The 19,659-nt window shown below is 35.8% G+C and overlaps 2 protein-coding genes across 3 annotated transcripts; one reads left to right on the top strand and one right to left on the bottom strand.

The window, feature by feature from the left end:
• Positions 1-371: 371 nt before the first annotated feature.
• Positions 372-10,822, bottom strand: LOC101267413 (ISWI chromatin-remodeling complex ATPase CHR11-like). Of its 2 annotated transcripts, XM_069299246.1 has the most exons (26): positions 10,692-10,822; positions 9,753-10,191; positions 9,179-9,304; positions 8,983-9,089; positions 8,128-8,231; positions 7,410-7,507; positions 7,121-7,300; positions 6,812-7,033; positions 6,280-6,414; positions 5,757-6,039; positions 5,584-5,657; positions 5,244-5,464; positions 5,073-5,160; positions 4,882-4,975; positions 4,600-4,788; positions 4,485-4,516; positions 4,307-4,383; positions 4,126-4,215; positions 3,885-3,954; positions 3,741-3,792; positions 3,569-3,627; positions 3,325-3,490; positions 1,455-1,633; positions 1,160-1,375; positions 981-1,082; positions 372-896 (listed from the first exon to the last, which is right to left on the bottom strand). In XM_069299246.1, exons 2-26 carry the CDS (start codon positions 9,954-9,956, stop codon positions 879-881), a joined length of 3,186 nt encoding a protein of 1,061 aa, XP_069155347.1. In that variant the 5' UTR covers positions 9,957-10,191; positions 10,692-10,822; the 3' UTR covers positions 372-878. The 2 variants fall into 2 exon arrangements, with proteins under 2 accessions (XP_069155347.1, XP_010322273.1); XM_010323971.4 differs by lacking the exon at positions 10,692-10,822 and having other exon boundaries at positions 9,753-10,250.
• LOC101267124 (lipase) lies at positions 10,809-18,565 on the top strand. Its single transcript, XM_010323970.4, has 10 exons — positions 10,809-11,013; positions 11,899-11,972; positions 12,347-12,412; positions 12,529-12,576; positions 12,659-12,726; positions 15,512-15,584; positions 15,678-15,839; positions 16,233-16,427; positions 16,831-16,919; positions 18,143-18,565. Exons 1-10 carry the CDS (start codon positions 10,947-10,949, stop codon positions 18,354-18,356), a joined length of 1,056 nt encoding a protein of 351 aa, XP_010322272.1. The 5' UTR covers positions 10,809-10,946; the 3' UTR covers positions 18,357-18,565.
• The last annotated feature ends 1,094 nt before the right edge of the window (positions 18,566-19,659 follow it).

Genomic DNA, 19,659 nt, shown 5'->3' with positions numbered 1-19,659 from the left:
TTTTAATAAATACATGATAATATTCTTCCATACACATGTTAGGTTGATTAATTTCAATATAACATTTCCAAATCAATCACTCGTTATGAAAAGAAGATAAACAAGACGTACCACTTTTTTAATCAAGTTATATACGTAACTTCCTCCAAAAATGACTTGAATGCATTGTATAATAATGTTTTCATTTTCAAGTGATATAATAATTCTTTGAGCAAAGACGAAAAAGTCGAAGGTATCTTGACTATATTTGAACTAAACAATGATGACTAGTTGAGAAACTCAAAAGGCAGTTATTTTCAACATAAAATTTGGCTATGACAACCTACAGGACACAATCACAAACTCATGAACTGCAAGAGAGCACCGATAAATGAACTGGAAAGAGACGGGTCAATTATCAGGTCGGATTGGTGATAGAATTGGTAAGTGTATATATGACAGAAAAGCACATAGATTGTGCATACGTTACATCCCAAAAACTAAACTAAAATTAACAAGTGTACCCCTGAGGCCATGACTATCTGCGTGGTGCTTCCACGAACTCTAGCAGGGATTATAAACGACAAACTGCTAAAAATGTCTCCTTTAGAGATTTGTAGCAGTACAGCTTCAGAAGTTTGGGAAAACTAATTACCTGCAATTTTGCATCGGACTAACAAATTATAGACTAAATATTTTTTCCTTTTTCCGCCAGTTAGCATCCTGGACAGAAAAGCTCAATGCCCTTGAGTCATGATTGGCAGGGCAAAGAGATGGAGCATCAAATGACATTCTGGGTAAAATACCAGATGATTAGATCAGTAAATGAATAAAATTTCCTTCCATTTTGAGGTCCTGACCAGCCAGCTAACCTCATCTTTTTACTCCAATTTCGAATCTCATTTTCTCCTCTTTCCCTGGAAAAAGGAACAAATTATGATTATACGCAAATCTGGAAATCATAAACGGTATTGTAATCGGAAGAAGAATGAAATACTTACTGAGCTGACATAGTCATCCATTGACAATTGCTTCCGCTTCTTCAGAGCAGAAGGGCTTTCAGCTGCCTGTCTTGCCAAAGTGCGCTTTGATGGGGTCGTGTTCTGTTCGAATAAAAAACAATTAGCATCACACTCTTATTTGTACCTGCAATACACGAGTCAAGAGATTGCTATTTAACCTTCGCATGCTTCTTTTCTTTGCGTGCCTGCCTTTCCCTCTCATCATATTCTTGATTTTCCCTCTCAATCAACCGAATAAGTGCATCACATCTTCTGGCAAGTTCTTGAGTGGTACGAGACTTCACAAACCAATCAAATTTGAACAAGGTTGATTGGCGAAATGCAGCCTTCAGCTCATCCCAATTTCCATGGCCAAGCTTGTGAACCATACATATCTATAAAAATAACCACGATAATCATTTTACCTGATAGTGGATTACCTATATGTTCAACCTTGAAATTCAGTCTACTCACCATGAAACGATCACACTCCTCGTTATACAGCTTTCCTTTGTTCTGACCATACTGGATCTTCAATTCCAACCATGGATTTTTATACCGATCCAGCTTCTTACCAATTGCTTTCATAATCTCATCTCTCCGCGAAATTCTAGCCTCTCCTCTTTCAATGTTCTTAATAATCCTATCATAATCTGCAGGTTTTATATCCATTAAACTAAAGTACAACTAAATGCTACAGGCTCAACATGTATGGAAACATTAACCCGTAAATAATTATAATTATTTGAAAAAGCCTAATTTTGCATGTAATGCAATTATCAAGAACTTTTTAAACAGTTCTCTAATCCTAGTTTTCAATCATCAATTAGCGGGGAATAATTTTTAAAGCCTTCTCTACCTAAACCAAGAAAATAAATATTACAAACAAACCTTTTATTTTTGACAAAGTACAAACAAACCTATTAATGCACTCACATCTCAAATTACAGCTCTGTACTCTTAATTGTCCTAAGCAGTGTTCACTTTCTTAAAAGGAAAAGCAAGTATTAAATAAAATGATACTAGAACAAAACAGTTGAACTGGACCCAATGACTATCCGATGCAACTCTCTTTTTCAATGGTGTTTGGATTGGACAGCTTCTTCAGAAATCAAAATCAAGTTTTGGGTTTTGGAAACCAACCATAACAAAAAGAGTGTTTCAAACGAACCATTTTCTTCCCCGATTGCCACTAACTAATCAACACTATCACTTCGACCCCTCCTAAAAATTTCATCTAGTTTTTCCACCTTCTCATTGTGACCAATATACTTCTGTTCCACTCATTCATCTTTTGCTATTGTCTCAAGATGTATAATAACTATTTACCTTTTTGTTGGATCTAGTTTTTATATTATCACCAAGGGTGTGGATAAGTGTTCAGTGACACAGAAAGAGAACCATGAAGCCATAGTTCAAGACTCATCGGCAGCAAAATACACTAGGTGATTTCTTTACATCTACTAAAGCCTTAGAAAGAGTTACCCGTACTTGTTGGTGGAAAGTAACAGGCACCCAGTGGGATAGTCAAGATGTGTGCAAATAGGTCTGGGTACCAATTTAAAAAAAACTAGTAGTTTTTATATTGCTATGGCACAATGTATTGTTAGTCCAAATGCATGCGATTCACATGAATTAATACAATATTCATAGTGGAGATGGAATTAATTATATGGCAGTCTGCTAGTTTTATAATATAATATGTTGCATATTGTTAGCTTTTTATTTGGTTGAAAAATATTTTCATGTTTTCCTAGAAAATGTATTTCTGAAAAAAGAGTGATCCTAAGATTGAGGTTGGGAGATCAAAATTTGGGTGTTGGGTTGGGGTCAAGAGTCAAATCCTAGGTCTGGACCCATTTCGGGTTGTGAGGTTTAAGGAAAGTTGAAAAGTATTTTCCTTACTTAATGAATAAAAGACATTTTGCCAGTATTTTCCTTACTTAATGAATAAAAAACATTTTGCCTAAATTAGAGGAATACAAGTACATTTGAAAAAAAAATCTAAACTATTTAAGCCAGCCAAAGTCAAACATGATAAAATTGATAAATATTTTTCTTCATACCAAACACACCCTTAATAAGTGTACTTTTTAGAGGCTCCTGCACCCGTACATACTTAAGGGGAGTGCAGTTTGTGGATACACATGAGTTATCCATATATTATGAGATGTATAAAATATGGGTTGATTCATATTTGACCCACTTTTAAATGGTTGGATAACCGATCCATTCAAAATGGGTTAAATCGAATTGATATCCATAAATACTATCCATTTTGCCAACCCAGGTAAAGTATAACCAATAGTTGTTACTTTAACCACAAATTAACCCACTGACTTACCATTTAGTTCTTTGTATCTTTCTTTGAAAACATAAGCATATCTTTCAACCTCCTCCTCTGTTTTCCCTTCCATTTCAGCAGCAATACTTTTTAAGTCATCGCGGCCATACTTCTCACAAGCCCTGATAAAAGTATTGAAGTCTCTTCTACTCCACATTGAAAATCCCTACATATCAAACTTGTCAACCCCCTCCTATAATAGAGGTAATTACAACCCCAGAATGAGTTAAGTTAGTAGACACACCTCTTCCAAAAGTTGCTCCTTTTCTTCCTGCTCTTCAGCCGTTAAAGGCTCTCCTGCATCTATACACATGAAACAACTTTGAGAACATTCAGAAGAAGCAGACCCCAATTATTTCCCATACAAATTTTTTTAAAAAAAAATTAAGCTGTTTAAAATGGTATTAAGAAAATACCTTCAGATTCTTCCATCTCTATAGTGTCTTTAACCTGATTCTTCTGGTGTGTCTGTTGGTATAAGTAACACCTCTATAAGCCATCAAAAAAACAACACAAAAGAGTAGCAATGGGAAAATTGAGAAATCCAAAACTTAACCAACCATGAGATAGCGCACTTCCTTCTCATACAACTCACTCAGTCTCTGTGTATTGAAGAACTGAAAGTCATGCCTACAAGTGGCAAGGATAACCAGAACTGTGGTTAGGGAAAAAAGTACTAAGGTTGCAGGAGACCTATGGTCACAGAACCTTCACTTTCAGATGCTAATACATATGACCCAATAAAATCAGGAGAGAACAAATTAGTACACAAAATAGAAAAATGTGCAAACAGAGACTTACAGCTGTGGCATCCGAGGAATCCGAGGCTCTCTAGGTCTTGCAGGGGCACTTTGACGCATGGTTTGCTTGAAGTATTCGGACTCTGAATAACTAACCACAAAGGAGAGTCATGTTTTAACTGATGATAAACTAAGTTTCAGTACATAAAAGGTAAAATTCAGCAACACAATATTATACATACTTGCGTTTTCTCTCTCTTTTAGGAGGTTCTATCCAATTGTCACTGACAATCTTCTTGAAATCCACCTTGTTTTCCTCCTTTATTGACACAATGCAAAGGCAGAAAGGCAATTTAAACACACAGATAGTAACTACTGAGCAAGGAGTCACCAAAAAACTGGACAAGTAAGCAATGTTACCTTCTCATCATCGAAGTCATACAATTCAGCAGCTGCATAAAGTCGGGAATCTAAAGTTAAGATGTACATAAGTTACAAAAGTCAAACAGAAATAATCAGGAAATAAAGTGCATACTGTCATCCATCTTAAACTTGATAGCATCTTCTGTAAACTTCTTCATCTTGGCATCAAGTTCAGCTGTTGCCTCTTCTCCTTTAGCTATTATTCTATCTATATCCTCATCAGTAATGGTGCTATCTTTAGCACTGAAAACCATTTCAGCACCAAACCGCACCATTTGCAGCAGCTCATCCTTGTTAACCGCTGTATCATGCATCACATCATCCTCAGTCAATGATTTCATATGCATCTCAAAAGTAATCAAGAGAAGGAATTTGTATGCAAAAATATCCTCACTTTTTTGTTCAGCTAGCCGCCCCTGCTGGATAACCAATGCATCAAGTGCAAGCTTTTTGTAAGCCCTTTCAATCACCTTTTCCTCAATAGTATACTGCATGAATAATTGAAAAGCATGTCTCAGCATACCACGGAAGATCAAAAAGCAGCATCTTTTCAGTGCATGAACATATTAGGGAAAGAAATTGAACCTCAGTGCAGAAGCGGAACACTTGGACTTCCTTCTTCTGTCCAATCCTATGGGCCCGGTCCTGAGCCTGCAAATCAACCTGCGGATTCCTGCAATTTAATCAATGCAAAGACAAGATCAGAAACCATCATGTTTCCTGGGTTTACAAATCTACAACGTTTAAGATCCTCACCAGTCACTATCATAAAGAATGACAATATCTGCTGTAGCAAGATTGATACCAAGACCACCAGCTCTGGTTGACAATAAGAAGGCAAATTTTTCACTCCCTGGTTTGTTAAAAGCCTCAATAGAAGCATCACGATCCTCACCACCAGTATTTCCATCAATCCGGCAATACTGGTGACCTCGGAACAACAAGTAGTCTTCAAGGATGTCCAATAGCCTTGTCATCTGAATTAAGAAATAAAAAAAAAAGAGTTATAAGAGTCTGAAAACTGAAAACTGAAGATCCAGAAAGCTGTTGAAACTTTGGATAGGGACAAGAAATGAAGATAATTAGAGGGCAAAACCTGTGAAAATATTAAAACCCTTGAGCCACGTTCCTTTAATTTAGGAAGCAACTTGTCTAGAAGAACCATTTTCCCTGCATCAAGTTACATATATTCTAAGGCATGTAAAAACTGCTACAGAAAATGGAAATTAGACACCAACCCAGATGTATTCAAAGATATCGAAATATTACCAGCATTTTCTACAAGATGCTCTCCTGTTGTATATGGGGGTCCTGGCTCAGCACCTTGAAAAAGATATGGATGGTTACAGCATTTTCGTAGCTGCATTGCTATATTGAGAAGACGCTTGCGCTCCCCTCCAGAATTGACAACCTCAAGATCTTTCTGCAGCAGAGCCTTGTAGTACTGCTTCTGCATCTGGGACATACCGACTTTAAGAATGGTTTCTTTTTTGGGAGGCAGACCTTTCTCCACATCAGACTTCAGCCTCCTAAGAAGAAATGGACGCAGGACCTGTCCAAGCAACCAAAGATGAAAAGTCGGTTTATGTTTACAAGGCTTCTCCCTCGAAGTTCAAAGCCAGTGTAAAGCTGAAATCTAAAAAAATAACACAGCAACTACTGTTCTATGTTCATCCTTTCAAACATAACCTTATCCTATACCCTTCCTCTATTTTTGAAGGGGGAAGAAAGGCTCAAACCACATGTACTGCTTGGTCTCAATTATAGAAACTACTATTAAAAAGTAACACACCTTATGAAGCTGTTGGACCACTTCCTGCTGGTCAGTCTCACCAGAAATCTGGAACCACTCATCAAAAGTCTCAGCTGAGCTAAAGATCTCAGGTAGCAGAAAGTTCAGCAGTGCCCAGAGTTCATGAAGATTATTCTGTGTAATATCATGGAACTCAAACATCAATTAGACTAAAAGTGCAAACCAAGGACTATCAAGATAAAAGGCTCACAAACATTGCAGCAAAGATGCAAAATAATGGATCAGAAAGTAATTTTTTTAAAAAGGAAAAGGGCTTGACTAGCACAACTAAAAGACATACATATTAACCAGGTTATTTATCAACATTAGTTGGAAATAGTTCAAGTATTCTTTGGTAGGAACAGTATTTGAAATCTGAAAGGTTGGGAGTGGCATTATATCATGCTACTATGAAAATTTTAGATAGGTAATTTGTATTTAGGGGAACTGGAGTAAATTATGCAAAATAAGAAGTCAAGAAAATCCAGAATTACAGCCCACAGTACAAGTAAAGTAACAAAATAAGCATCACCTGAAGCGGTGTCCCCGTGATAAGCAATCTATAATTAGTGTTGTAGAGCCTCATTGTTTTTGAAAGAAGTGAATTTTCATTCTTGATCCTATGTGCCTCATCAATTATGATGTAACGCCAACTAAAGCGTCGTAGAGCAGACTTCTCTTTGATAACCATCTCAAAGCTTGTGACACATACATCAAACTTCCCTGCAACAAGTAGTTCCTCGCGTATGTATCTCTGTAAATAAAAACAACATCATGGTTTGAACAGGCATTACAACGTGCAAAAGAAGAAAGCAAAGAGCCAATATAAGTTGTTGCTTACCCTTTCATCAGGATTTCCAAGGAACTTAACAGCACGTAAAACAGGACAGAAACGTTTGATTTCGTTCATCCAATTGCCAAGCGTGGATTTTGGAGCAACAACCATGTGAGGACCAGTTATTCCTCTAAATTCATGTAGGTAGCCCATCAAGGAGATGGTTTGCAACGTCTTACCAAGACCCTATGCAATATTAAGAAGATTAAATGACGATGCTTCTCCTTAAAAGTCATAATTCCAAAATGTAGGGAGAATGGAGCATCTCAATACAGTTGCATATGACCATACTAACCATTTCATCAGCAAGTATTCCATTTATTCCATTCTCATACAGTCGAATCAGCCAGTTTAAACCAGCCAGTTGATAATCCCTCATCTTCCCTTGAATACCTGACAAAGTATTTATGATGTGATAACCGATGCTTAAAGAAGAAGGAAATATGAAGGGAGTAACAGAGAAATTTGTCCCACATAGAAGCCTGTATCCCAAACTTCAACTGTTCAATATGACGTTATTTTCCGAAATACGCTTAAATTCAAAGCTTTGAGCAGGGCTACGATGTTTCATATAAAAGAAGTATAAGAGAATTCAACAAGTGAAAGCTCACCAACTTGGTTTTCTTTAAATTCACAGTTTTCAATAATGAGGCTCAATAACCTAAGGTGATTTAGAGGTATTGAAAACTCGCTTATTTCTTTAGCCACCTTATATAAAAAAAAATGCTAACAAAAATATCCCGATTCTGTGCAGCCATCAATCACTTACTCACATGTTTAACTAACACTATACTTGTAACAACAACTTGACTAAAGAACCTTGCACAGAGCTACTCAAACTATACACTTCACAGGATTATTGAATAAGTAACTTCTTTTTAAGTAGGAATTACACCCGGGTATCTGATCTCAGCCTTCTCAGGGTGGACCTACCAGTTTAGTAACAACTTCATAATACACAGTTCAGTAACAACATCATATTACAAATACACTTGCATCAAGATATATCTTACAGGAGGGTTGTGCCACTAGCCGTGTATTCCCAGAAAGTTCATCTTCATCTTTGAGATACTCTTCATCTTCTTCCTCTTCAGTTACCTTTGATGCATGACGACCCCTAAGAAAGAAAAGGTCATCAAATGGCCCATAATGAATCCACATACAGCAGTACCTCCAGTAAGTGAAAAATTCTCCTTTATATGAATAACATAAAGCATACTGGGTGAAGCATGTCCACCCAAATAATCATCTGAAATAACATGGTGTCATCCAACTCTAAAACCAAGTTGTATATGACTGTTACTTCAGGGCTTTAGTATATAACTTTATCTTATTATGATTAAGGAGAGCTTTTTATTCAATATTCACACTACAACGCCAGGAACTGCAGAACATGTAAAGAAAAGGAACCATGCCTCGTTTTTTAGATGACAACTCAATGAAGCCCATCAATGTCTCAACATCACTTATGTCATGAAAATGAAGCAACTTAAGAAACAAGCAAACAATATGTAAGTCCTTGCCAAGTTATATAAATAGCAATGTGTATGAATGTTATGTTGATCTCACGTTGCGAACACTTGCACTAAAGTCCCATTGATAGGCAAAGAAGGTCTCATACTATATTGTAAGGAAGAATCAGATAGATAAACTTAAAAAACTTAATGTTTTCTTTCCTCTTGCTTGAACCACAGTTCCATATCACTCACTCCATGCACCTTAACATCAACTATTGAATAACAAAGAAGTTCCAGCTGATTAGCCAAAAACGCACAAGTATTTAAGCTCTATAAGCCTCTGGGATCACAATAACCGCCTGTCATTCAGAAAAAACTAACAAATAAATGTTCAGATGAAGTTGCTCATACCTTCCTTTAGTCTTCTTTGGAGCGGTGGACTGTTCACCTTTGGCAAAATGTGCAAATAACTCAGTTTGCTGCAAGAGATACTTCAATCGCCCCTGTCCCTTGACATTCTGCCACAGATACATCAGCCTTGAGTATACCTTTTATGAACAATTAAACGAAAGAAAAGGGGCACCAACAAGTATTCTCACTAAGATACCATGTCAGCTTCAATGGCAGCATTCTGTGAATCCAACATGTCTTGTATTTTCTGCTTCTTCATCCTCTGCATCTCTTTCAACCTGGCCTTTTCGCGCTTCGAGATTTCATTGACTGCAACCCCTTCCTACAGGTAGTATAGCAGAACTAGTGAGTTGCAAAGTAAATGTCTTAAAAATTCTCAAAACATGAAAGCTGCTAAAACATAAACATTGTTATAGTTTGCTAAGTAATTCAATAAGGAAATTTCTCAGTGTTTCACTATAGTATGCCAGAAAAAAAATATGACTCGGTCCATATTAACTTCAGTTTCTCTGATTCAAAAGCTCCTCCCAGAACATACCCACATGCTTGAACAATTTCAGTCTAAATGACTAAACCCCCAGGCATTACCAACTTGGCCAGATATTAGCACAATGCGACATGCTATTGGCATTAATTCAGCAGAACAACGAAATCCAGAGAAACGTAACCCTAATATTAGAATCACCATAACAACTCCTAGCAAACACGTGAGATCGGCCGCATTACAACAAATTACTGATAAAAACTGACGTAAACAGCAATTAGCATACCTCATTATCCTCATCTTCTTGGTCCGCTCCATCGCTAGGAGCATCATCGTCTTCCTCTTCGTCGGAGTCCTCAGCGGCCCTCGCGACGGCCTGAAGTTCCTCTTCATCTTCGTCGTCATTGACCTGACCTCGAACTTGCTCCTCCTCGGAACTTTCCGATACAGACTCCTCCGACGATGATCTATCTCTCGACGGTTTCCCCATGGCGACGATGCTAGGGTTTCTCAATTGGGTCTCGTAAATGGGACTCGCCTACTAACTAGAGCGAGTTATTAGGTTTGGAATATATAACTAGCTCTCGCTAAAAGAACCAAATTATATGATTTTGCTGTTGATAAATATATATATATGATGAAATGTGAGTTCCCGCCAGTTGTGGGTGATGTACAATTTGGCGCCTTTTGTTATTGGGATGGAGTTTGATAGGTTTCGGGGAGATCTGCACAAATAGGATTATTTTCAGGGCAAGGGACGGAGTAAATATACGCACTTATTCTTAAAAAAATAAAATAAAAATAACGAGTTTTATAAAAGATTTTGAATATCGAAAATTTAAATTTATATATGTATTTTATTTTTAAAAAAATAATTAAACTTAAAAGATAAGAATTACAACTAATGATACTTTATTTAGATGATGATTATGTATTATTTTATAATATACTATTTAAAGGAGTATAACTTTTAAAATTGTACTGTTTTCTATCATTAAATATAGTTACATATAGTAATTTTTAAAAGTTAAATCAATAAAAAATTATAAGATACAATAAAATAAAATTACTTAAATAATAATTCAAAGAAATAATAACATAATAACACCAAATAAATTTTTACATAATATTTAAAATAAAAATTATATTTGAACTAACAATAAAAAAACATATATTCGTTTAAAAAATTAAAAAATATCTCTCAATTATGGTTGAAGAAAATTACCTTAGACCCAAACGGTTAAGGAAGACGCAAAAATTCTGTGGTTGTACCATCGCATCACATAGTTTTCCGAAGGCGACCGAGAAGTCTTTTTTTTTTTTTTTTTGTTCCTCTTCAATTAAAAAGTAAAGAGGAAATCCAGGAGCGCACGAAAAGCACCTATCGCCTACTGGGTCTAAATAATTGTCCTTGTTGACCCTTCTTCCTCGTTCTTTCTCCGCTCTAATTTTACTCCCTGAATTTTTCTCCGTATAGGTTATGGAGGGAAGAATTTTGTTGAAGGGTGTTATTTTTATGTGCTTAATTGCCTGTTCAACTGCTAGAGGTAATTTATAAATGCCATATACTACTATTGCTTGTTTTGGTTTTGCAAAATCTCATGGTAGTGTATTCTATCAGACTGTATTAAGATCATATATAGTTTAAAACTACATCGAAAAACTTGGAAGTTTTTTCAGTACAGTAGCAAGTGGAATTTGAAATTCTGGCTTTTGTCAAGCGAAACAGTTTCTATGTAAATTGTTGATCAATTTTTCTCTCTCTTGATCATTCTGGATTGATGTATAAACTCTAATCGAGACCCTTTCAAACAGTTGCTGTTAGACCAAAGGTTTATATTGCCTTTCATTGAGGTCTATACACATTTTAAGTATTCCTCTGGCTTAAATTAGGGATACTTGAATTTGTTTTCGGCCTTGGTTGTGCATTTTTAACCGAGATGAGACTATTTCATGACTGGGAAAAGAATGGGCTAGGAATGGTTTAGGATGCGAGAGGAAGACAAAACTCTAGTTAAGTTTATGACCAAGACTGATATTTTCAGCTGAGATAGCATTTTAAGCAGCCATATATGGATGTTTCATCTGAGACATTGGGCAAGTCTAAAATACTTTGTAAGCTTATAGTTGTGTTGAGTTATCGAGATGGACAAGGTAGTTCACTTCCCACCATGTATCAACAGATAAGTAGTGCTATCTGTGGATACTTTTTGAACTATCATTATGGACAAATGGAAATTAAAGCTTCAAGTGAAGCAACCTAGATAAGGTTGTACAGGCATTGTTTGCTTTGTTATGTATTTATATGTAATATTTTGTGTGCAAAAATAAATTCCCTGCAGATTCATTATATTTGCAAACTGATAATTGGCATGGTTGTTATGACAACTGATTTATAGATAGCTACTTACGGTTAAGCTTTTTGGCTGTAGAATTCAAAGTGAAGGATCAAGGGGCAATCTACAATCACACTCTTGCCACCATATTGGTGGAATATGCTGCATCGGTCAGTTTTTGTACATTTTAAACAAGCAAGTAGGGTCAGAAATCTTTTAATTGAAGGGTAATTGCTTACATTTGCTGATATATGGTTTATGATTTGGCTGGATATCATGATGGCCAAAAAATTGGACTTTACCAATCAATGGTGGACTGAAATCCCAATTTCCAATTTCTTTCTGTGTAGTTTTAATTTCTGTATTGGTTGAAGTCTTCTCACTCATTTTTGCTGCATCTGATTTGCAGTAATGTGGTTAATATATATTCCATATTTCACCGGTTCAAGCTGTTTTATTAGGGAACCAGTTACATCATACTTGTGATGTTCTTGCTGGACTTTTGTCACCTAGAGTATAACAAAAATGACCTCTGTGTTTGTAGGTCTATGTGTCAGATTTGACTGAACTATTTACTTGGACATGCCCAAAATGTAATGATTTGACAAAGGTATTTTGTTTGGATATGTTGTGAATATATTCTTCAGGTTGAAGAGAAGCCTTATGTAAATTTCATCCTGTGTTATTCTTATATGATTGATTTGTCCAAGCCTTCATCGTGTGCAGGGGTTTCAAATTTTAGAGCTCATTGTTGATGTGAAGCGATGTCTACAGGTGAAAATCAAATAGCACAAAATCGTGTGGTGCTCTCATTTTTAGGTGCTAATTTGGTTCTAACTATTGATATCAATTTCAGGCATTTGTGGGGGTGGCTCCAAATCTTAATGCCATTGTAATTGCTTTCCGAGGCACTCAGGGAACTAGGTTTCTTTCTACTCTGGGCTGTGCTCATCATCCATGTGGTCTCATGTTTAATTTGACTGTATGGTGAATAAAACATGTCTTGTTTTGCAAATAAGAAGTCTGACTAGTTTATTGAGATGGATATCTTGGTAGACATATCAGAGTTTTCATACATAAGTCCTGCTCAAAAAGCATAGAACTTTAGCTCTCTTAGTCTTTTGGTGTAAAAGTGAATATGTACAAGAAGTAGATAGGTCCTTAGTTCTTTTCCATGTAGCTAGTCGTACTAAGCGCATATCATTTTTTCCAATGCAAATTCACATCGAAATGCTTAAAAGGGTTAATTTAGTCAGTAGGTATTGTTTTATAGCCCAAACCATCTTTTTGATCTTTGGGAAGAATGAATCTTGTGAAAGATTTATAGAATAGACGAGATTGAGGGTAAGAATATAAATTTCCCATATTTGTAGGTCTCATTTGGATCTCTTTTAATCTTTTTTTTTGTAAGTCCCTTCTAATTTGATTCTATTTTCAAGGCAATCTCATTTAGAAATTAATATCAGTAATAACATTATCTATCTAAAAAATCAGTACTAGCATTCATCGTTTGCTTCAGCGTATATCCCTTGCATCGTTGCAAGTGAATGGCCTCATTGCACATTTTTTGCCTTTTAAACATTGGTCTTAACAAATTATAAACGGTTTTAAGAGAATTTTATCATTGGTTAAGTTTTTATAGGTTCGACAGCTGTCAATGATCACAATAAGTGGGTATATTTTTGGTACTTAAACGTAAGTCCAGACTGCTGGCTATTTTATGTGGATTCTCACCTGATGGAGCTGTTCGAACATTCACATTTTATGGAGCAGTGGCTTCTTTTGATGTTCTGGTTGAATTATGTGGACCTTATCTCTTGTTTTATCAAGCTTAAAGAATCACAGTGATTAAAGTAAATTGAATCTCTCTAGTTTGAGAAATAATACGGACCATCCCTCTAGCTTCACATGTACCTCCCCTACTTTTTATGTTAGTTAACACGGCCATTGAACTGGATAAGGTATGCAAAATATGCTTTTAAATGACCATTAGTACCCTTGAGCACAATGTCAATTTCCATGATATAATTCTTTTATGTTTTCAATATTATAATAATAATAATAATAATTAATTTTCTGATAACTGTGGTGTCTGCGCTAGCTTGCACACTCCTCCGCTAGTTTCACGATATGCTTGTCACCTCCTACCAACAATAATTACTAGGTCTGTATATCCCTAGGACAGATGGGAAGAAATCACCTAGTGCTTTTGTCTTTATTGAGATTTGAACTAGAGACTTCATGGTTCACCCACTTCATTGACCACTAGGTCACACCCTTGGGTGCTTTCAATTTTGCTTTTTGCCCCCAAAAAGAAAAGCTCCTGCAGTCATCAAGACCACCCTTTTCTTGCCCGTTGCCACTGCCGCCTTCCAGAGGCTGAGCTAGGATTTGAAATTTATGGGTTCCAAATTCTAGGATAGATATTAGGTGTTAGTAATTGGGTTTTAAATTTAAATTTTGTACATATTTAAGGTGTGTTTGGTATGAAGGAAAAATGTTTTCCTAGAAAATATTTCCTCGGAAATCAATTGGATTTCTTACTTATTTTCTAGTGTTTGTTAAGTAAACAATAATTATCTCAAAAATATATTTACATGTAATCTAGCAAACCATTTATAGAGGTGAGATGGGGTGGGGGTGGGGTTTCAAGGGTGACGGAGGGTGGGATGGTCAAGAGGTGGGGGTTGGGGGTGCTGGATGAGTAGGGAAGAGATGATGAACTTGGAATGTCTCTTATGGAACTTGTTTTCCCTACTTCCATTTAGGAAGTCATTTTCCCAGTTTTAAGAAAGTTATTTTCCTAAAGAAAATGTTTCCCAAAGCAAAAATATTTTCCTCCATACCAAGTACACCCTTTGTAAATTTCTTAATACAAATACATGATTTGAATTGAAGTTATTAGGTTCAGCCAAACCTGTACGTGGGCTTGTAGCTCCACCCATGTTGCCTTCCCTTTCCCAATCAAACTCAGCCAAAGAAAAAGGGCCACATAAAAAGTGAAGGAGTTTTTGGTTAGGTGGGCATTTGAAATTTTGCCATTAGCTTGAGATGATTGGGAAGATAAGTTTGTCATCGCTCAAAGTAGAGGAAGTGCATTTAGGTTTGCAAGTAGGCAGAAAGTTCAAGTAATTCAGCTTTCTTTCTTTAATGGAGGAAAATATTGTGAAAGTGAAGAGGCTGGGAAGCTGACCAGACCTTTCATGTCTAATAGCCTATTTGGCCAAGCTTTTGGAAAGCCGAAAGTGTTTTTATTTTATTTTAGGGAAGTGCTTCTTTTAGACAGTTGAGATGCTTGGCCAAGCTTTCATGAAAAAACTTAAGTGTGTCTGAGTAGTAGTAAATGTTGTTTTTTCTGTAGAAGAAAAAGTATTTTCTCCCAAGAAGGATTTTTGGAACCTTGGCCAAGCACAATTGGTGTTGCAACATTGCCTAGAGTGCTTTTCAAATTAATTAGCCAAACACAAACTGCTGCTCTCAATGTATTTCTTCATTAAACACTTATGACAAAAGAACCTTTTAGAATAAGCAGATTTTGTAAGATTTGGTCAGGCAGGCTATAAGTTGTGAAATGTAGCTCAAGAGATTCTTTTTTATCTTGCCTTGTGATTATGCCTAAAATCCACTAAGCACTGGTGGATCTGTTCATATAAAGTAGTATGCATCGCCAACATATGGATGACTAAGTTCATTTGCTTTTTTGATACAGCATACAGAATTGGATAGCAGATCTATACTGGAAGCAGCTTGATATAGAATATCCTGGAATGGAAGATGCAATGGTGAGTGCACAATATTTGGAATCTATTCTGCTTTGTTTTGTGTATCTATCATCTTTTCTGCAGGAAGATTAAAGTCAGTTTTGCATCTTGCAGGTACATCATGGATTTTATTCTGCTTACCACAACACAACATTACGCCCTGGAGTGCTAAGTGCTGTTGAAAGTGCAAAAGAACAGTATGGAGACATTCCTATTATGGTGACAGGACATTCAATGGGAGGGGCCATGGCTGCTTTTTGTGGATTGGATCTCACAGTATGTTTTAAACTTGCTGCTATTTATGACTTCCCATCGACTATATATTTTTGACCTGCTTTTCCAATTAGATAGTTCAGGTTATAGAATAACCTTATAAGCTGTACTGTGTTTGCACTCCCTGACGAATAGTAACATGTTTTAGTTTCCCACTTTGCTTCATGAATCATGAATTTATGATTTGACAACATGCATTTTATATCTCTTTTACTAATATTTTCTATTTATCAGTTGTAGATGTTCATACTTGTGATTAGAAAAAAGTGGAACTGTATGCTTGATTGATATTGTGACATAACAAGGCTTCACCTCTTCCCCATCCCCCCCCCCCCCAAAAAAAAAGAAAAATGAGCTAGTGTTTCTATTGATTTATTTTATGCATGCTTATTCCAGGTAAATTATGGCTCGCGGAATGTTTCAGTTATGACATTTGGACAACCTCGAATCGGGAATGCTGCATTTGCGTCCTACTATAGCAAATGGGTGCCAAATACAATTCGCGTCACACATGAACATGATATTGTTCCTCATTTGCCCCCGTACTATTACTATTTCCCTCAGAAAACTTATCATCATTTTCCTAGGGAGGTAACTATTCCACAAGCATAACTCAAATATTTTGTGCCTAATTTTAATCTGTTTGAAATCCAGCTGTCAATTCAGTACTTGGAAAAATTGTAAGGAATGAAATAGTAACCTTCCGTGTAGTGAATGTCTTGAGTACAGTGATTTAGCTATTCAAAAAAATTATTTATTCAATAAAACAGTGTAACAAATTGAAGAATGTTGACTTGTACTTGAGCTCTTACTATACATCAAAGATAATTATATATTTTTATACATCGTTATGTGTTGCTCGCAATCCCAGTTTCTGCATGAATAAATAGAAAGTATGTTGTCTTTTTTTTATGCAAGTTTCATCAATTTAATGGTTGTTGATATGTATTAATCGTCAGTTTTATTCTTGTATTTGAAATCTCCGATATTGCAGGTGTGGCTCCATAACCTAGGCTTTGGACTTCTTTCTTATACAGTTGAAAAGGTCTGTGATGATTCTGGGGAAGACCCTTCTTGTAGCAGGTAACTTCTCTGTCATGGGCTTATCTGTAATCAATTTACAAGAGAACTGCAGCTTGGTGTATATTAAACATAGTTTATGCTGGTCAGATTAAAAAAATAGAGGAGGAATCATTATAGTAAATTGGTATTAGTAAAGGGCACACTGCAATCTGCATCATTTTCACTATGCGGCTTCCTCCTTTACTTAATGGAGGTTTGGTTCGTTCCACAAAACTGTGTAGAATAAAAATGTAAAGTCTCGGTAAGCTCTAAGCTCTAAGCTCAAGAAGTTCACTGGATTAAAGAAAAAGGGACATAAAGGATAAAACCAAAAACAAAGTAATAAAAGGGTTACTCTTCGGGGTGGCCCAATGGTTTGAGCTTGGGACTTCCATGTTGGAGGTCTCAAGTTCGAAATGCCTTGCCAGCAAAAGCAAGGGGTTTGCCTTTTGGGTCGAACTCGTCGCACCAGGCTTGCCTAGTGCGGGTTACCTCTCCTATGTGGTTTGCGAGTTATTACATACGAGCGGGGTTTTACCCCGTGCGCACCCAAAGGATAGCGGCTGCAGGTTTCCGTTGTCATAAAAAAAAGTAATAGAAGATTTGGTACTTTGTCCGACTAAATTACGGGAAAAGACGGAAGGTTGTAGTTTCTCTGTTGAACAATCATATCTGTAAGAGCTTAATTGATTTTTCTAAGTACAGCTGTTTTACGCATCTCATTGTCAAATTCTAGAAAGAAATTTCCTCATTCTTATTTTGTTTGACCTAATTGTTATATATCTAGTAGATAACATTCTGCTTTCACCATGATCTTTTCAATTTTTCTTTTATCATTCTTTGATTCGATTATTTGTGTTTGGTCTTGTTTATAATCCTATTACCTTTATAGTTTGAAAATAATGCACTAATATCCATAGATAAAATTGAAGATTCATCAAGTCACCCCATTTGAACTGAAGTTTGGTCATACAAATCAGTTAGGAGATGGTAGTTCAAAATATTCGTAGAGAGAAACGAACTATTTTTTTTCACTTTCTTCTTACCAAAGGAATTATGATATCAATATTGATTTGAACTGTCTCATAGCCAAACGCTATACTCATATGTGAAACATGTCCGGTTACCAAAGGAGAGGCCTTACTAGCCCCCTTCCCTTTACTGATTGTCCTTTGTATTGTGGAGAACTCGCGGAATTTTGCTAGTGCTCTTGGCCTGTTTGCTAACTTTCTAAAATACTCCAGGTCAGTAACTGGTAGAAGTATTAAGGATCATCTGACGTATTATGGTGTAAGATTGGGAGGTGAGGAATCAGGATTCTGCAAAATTGTGATGGATGATCGTCTTGCAGCATATAGCAAAGTTGATATTGATGGAAATGTCCATCTATCCAGAGATTTTTCTGCTTCTGTTTTGAGGATGAATGTCGAATCTAATGAGGAAGGGTGGTCGATATAGTGGTTTTCTGGGATTATTTTTCTTGCCTTTGGGGAGGTGAATATAGGTCCTCCCTGGTAAGGCTAAATTTGAGATGTATCCCAATCAACTGTGCAGTTTGGTCATACACTGGGGAGATCATATATTTTAGTTGTTTCTTTTTTGTATGTACATAACATTTATGTAAATAATTCTTACACTATTATTATTAACTAAACCCAGTGAGAATAGTGTGACGTGCTCAACTCTGAAACAGAAGAGACCAAGTGAGTATTATCAATACAGTTCATTTAACCAAAAGTTAATTATTGATCAGAAAGCATGTACAACTCAACAAACCATATAATACTACAACAACAATATAACAAGTGGGGTTCTGGGGAGAGTGAGTGAGGTGTACACAGACTTTATCCGTACCTTATATACGGCAGAGAGATTATTTTCGAAAGATCAAACTGTGCTACAAGAATTATCCTTATATGAAGTAAAGTATAAACATTTGAATTAGTATGCTATCATTATTTAGTAAGAATATTCATGTTTTACACCATAAGGTTGTTTTTCTTCTTATTTTGAGGATAATATCATTCTTAAAATGACCTTAATATAACATATTTCTCAAGTAAGGGACTAAAACTACAGTATTACTTATACACATCGAGCTAAGTTGGTTTATATGATGGTTGAAATGAAAACTTACCAATAATGAGTGACTAGAAGTACAATTCTTCCATCACAGAGTTTGTGCTCCATTGTTTTGTTTTTTTAAATCAAGTGCTAGTAGGAATACAATTTAAATACTTATGCTGCATCGAGTCATATAAATTGATACAAATTATAGGTTCAATTAACGTACTCGTTTCGGAATACAAATTATATGTTCAATTTACTCCCTACTAGCCATTCCTCTTCTCCAATTTAGCTCCTTAATTATATTAAGTTGTTTTTCCAACATTTGACAACATAAAATTCAAAATTCTATAAATTTGTCTCTTCAAGAAAACATTACAAGTATTTTTCTTACTAAAACTATATTAAATAAAATTTCTAAATTAGTGTTACGATAGTTTATCCATCATTTTCCCCACCTGTCCAATGGAGGAGGCTAAAGGGGTTTTAACAAAGAGGGATCATATTCCGATCGTGGATCAACCTACACGAATGATCCATTAAGGATTGCGTAGAATAGTAAATACTTGTTCAGTCTTAAATCTTAATTAATAGCTTCAGATTTGAATGTCATAATATAAAATTGATTTTTTTTAATCAAGTAATCTATTTTTAACGTGAGATTTTCTAACATAAATTTAAATTTAATCGAATC

The sequence above is a fragment of the Solanum lycopersicum genome, chromosome 6 (genome assembly GCF_036512215.1).
Source record: "Solanum lycopersicum chromosome 6, SLM_r2.1".
Lineage (NCBI taxonomy): Eukaryota > Viridiplantae > Streptophyta > Magnoliopsida > Solanales > Solanaceae > Solanum > Solanum lycopersicum.
The sequence above is the reverse complement of the archived record's forward strand: the minus strand, read 5'-3'. Positions and strand labels throughout refer to the sequence as shown.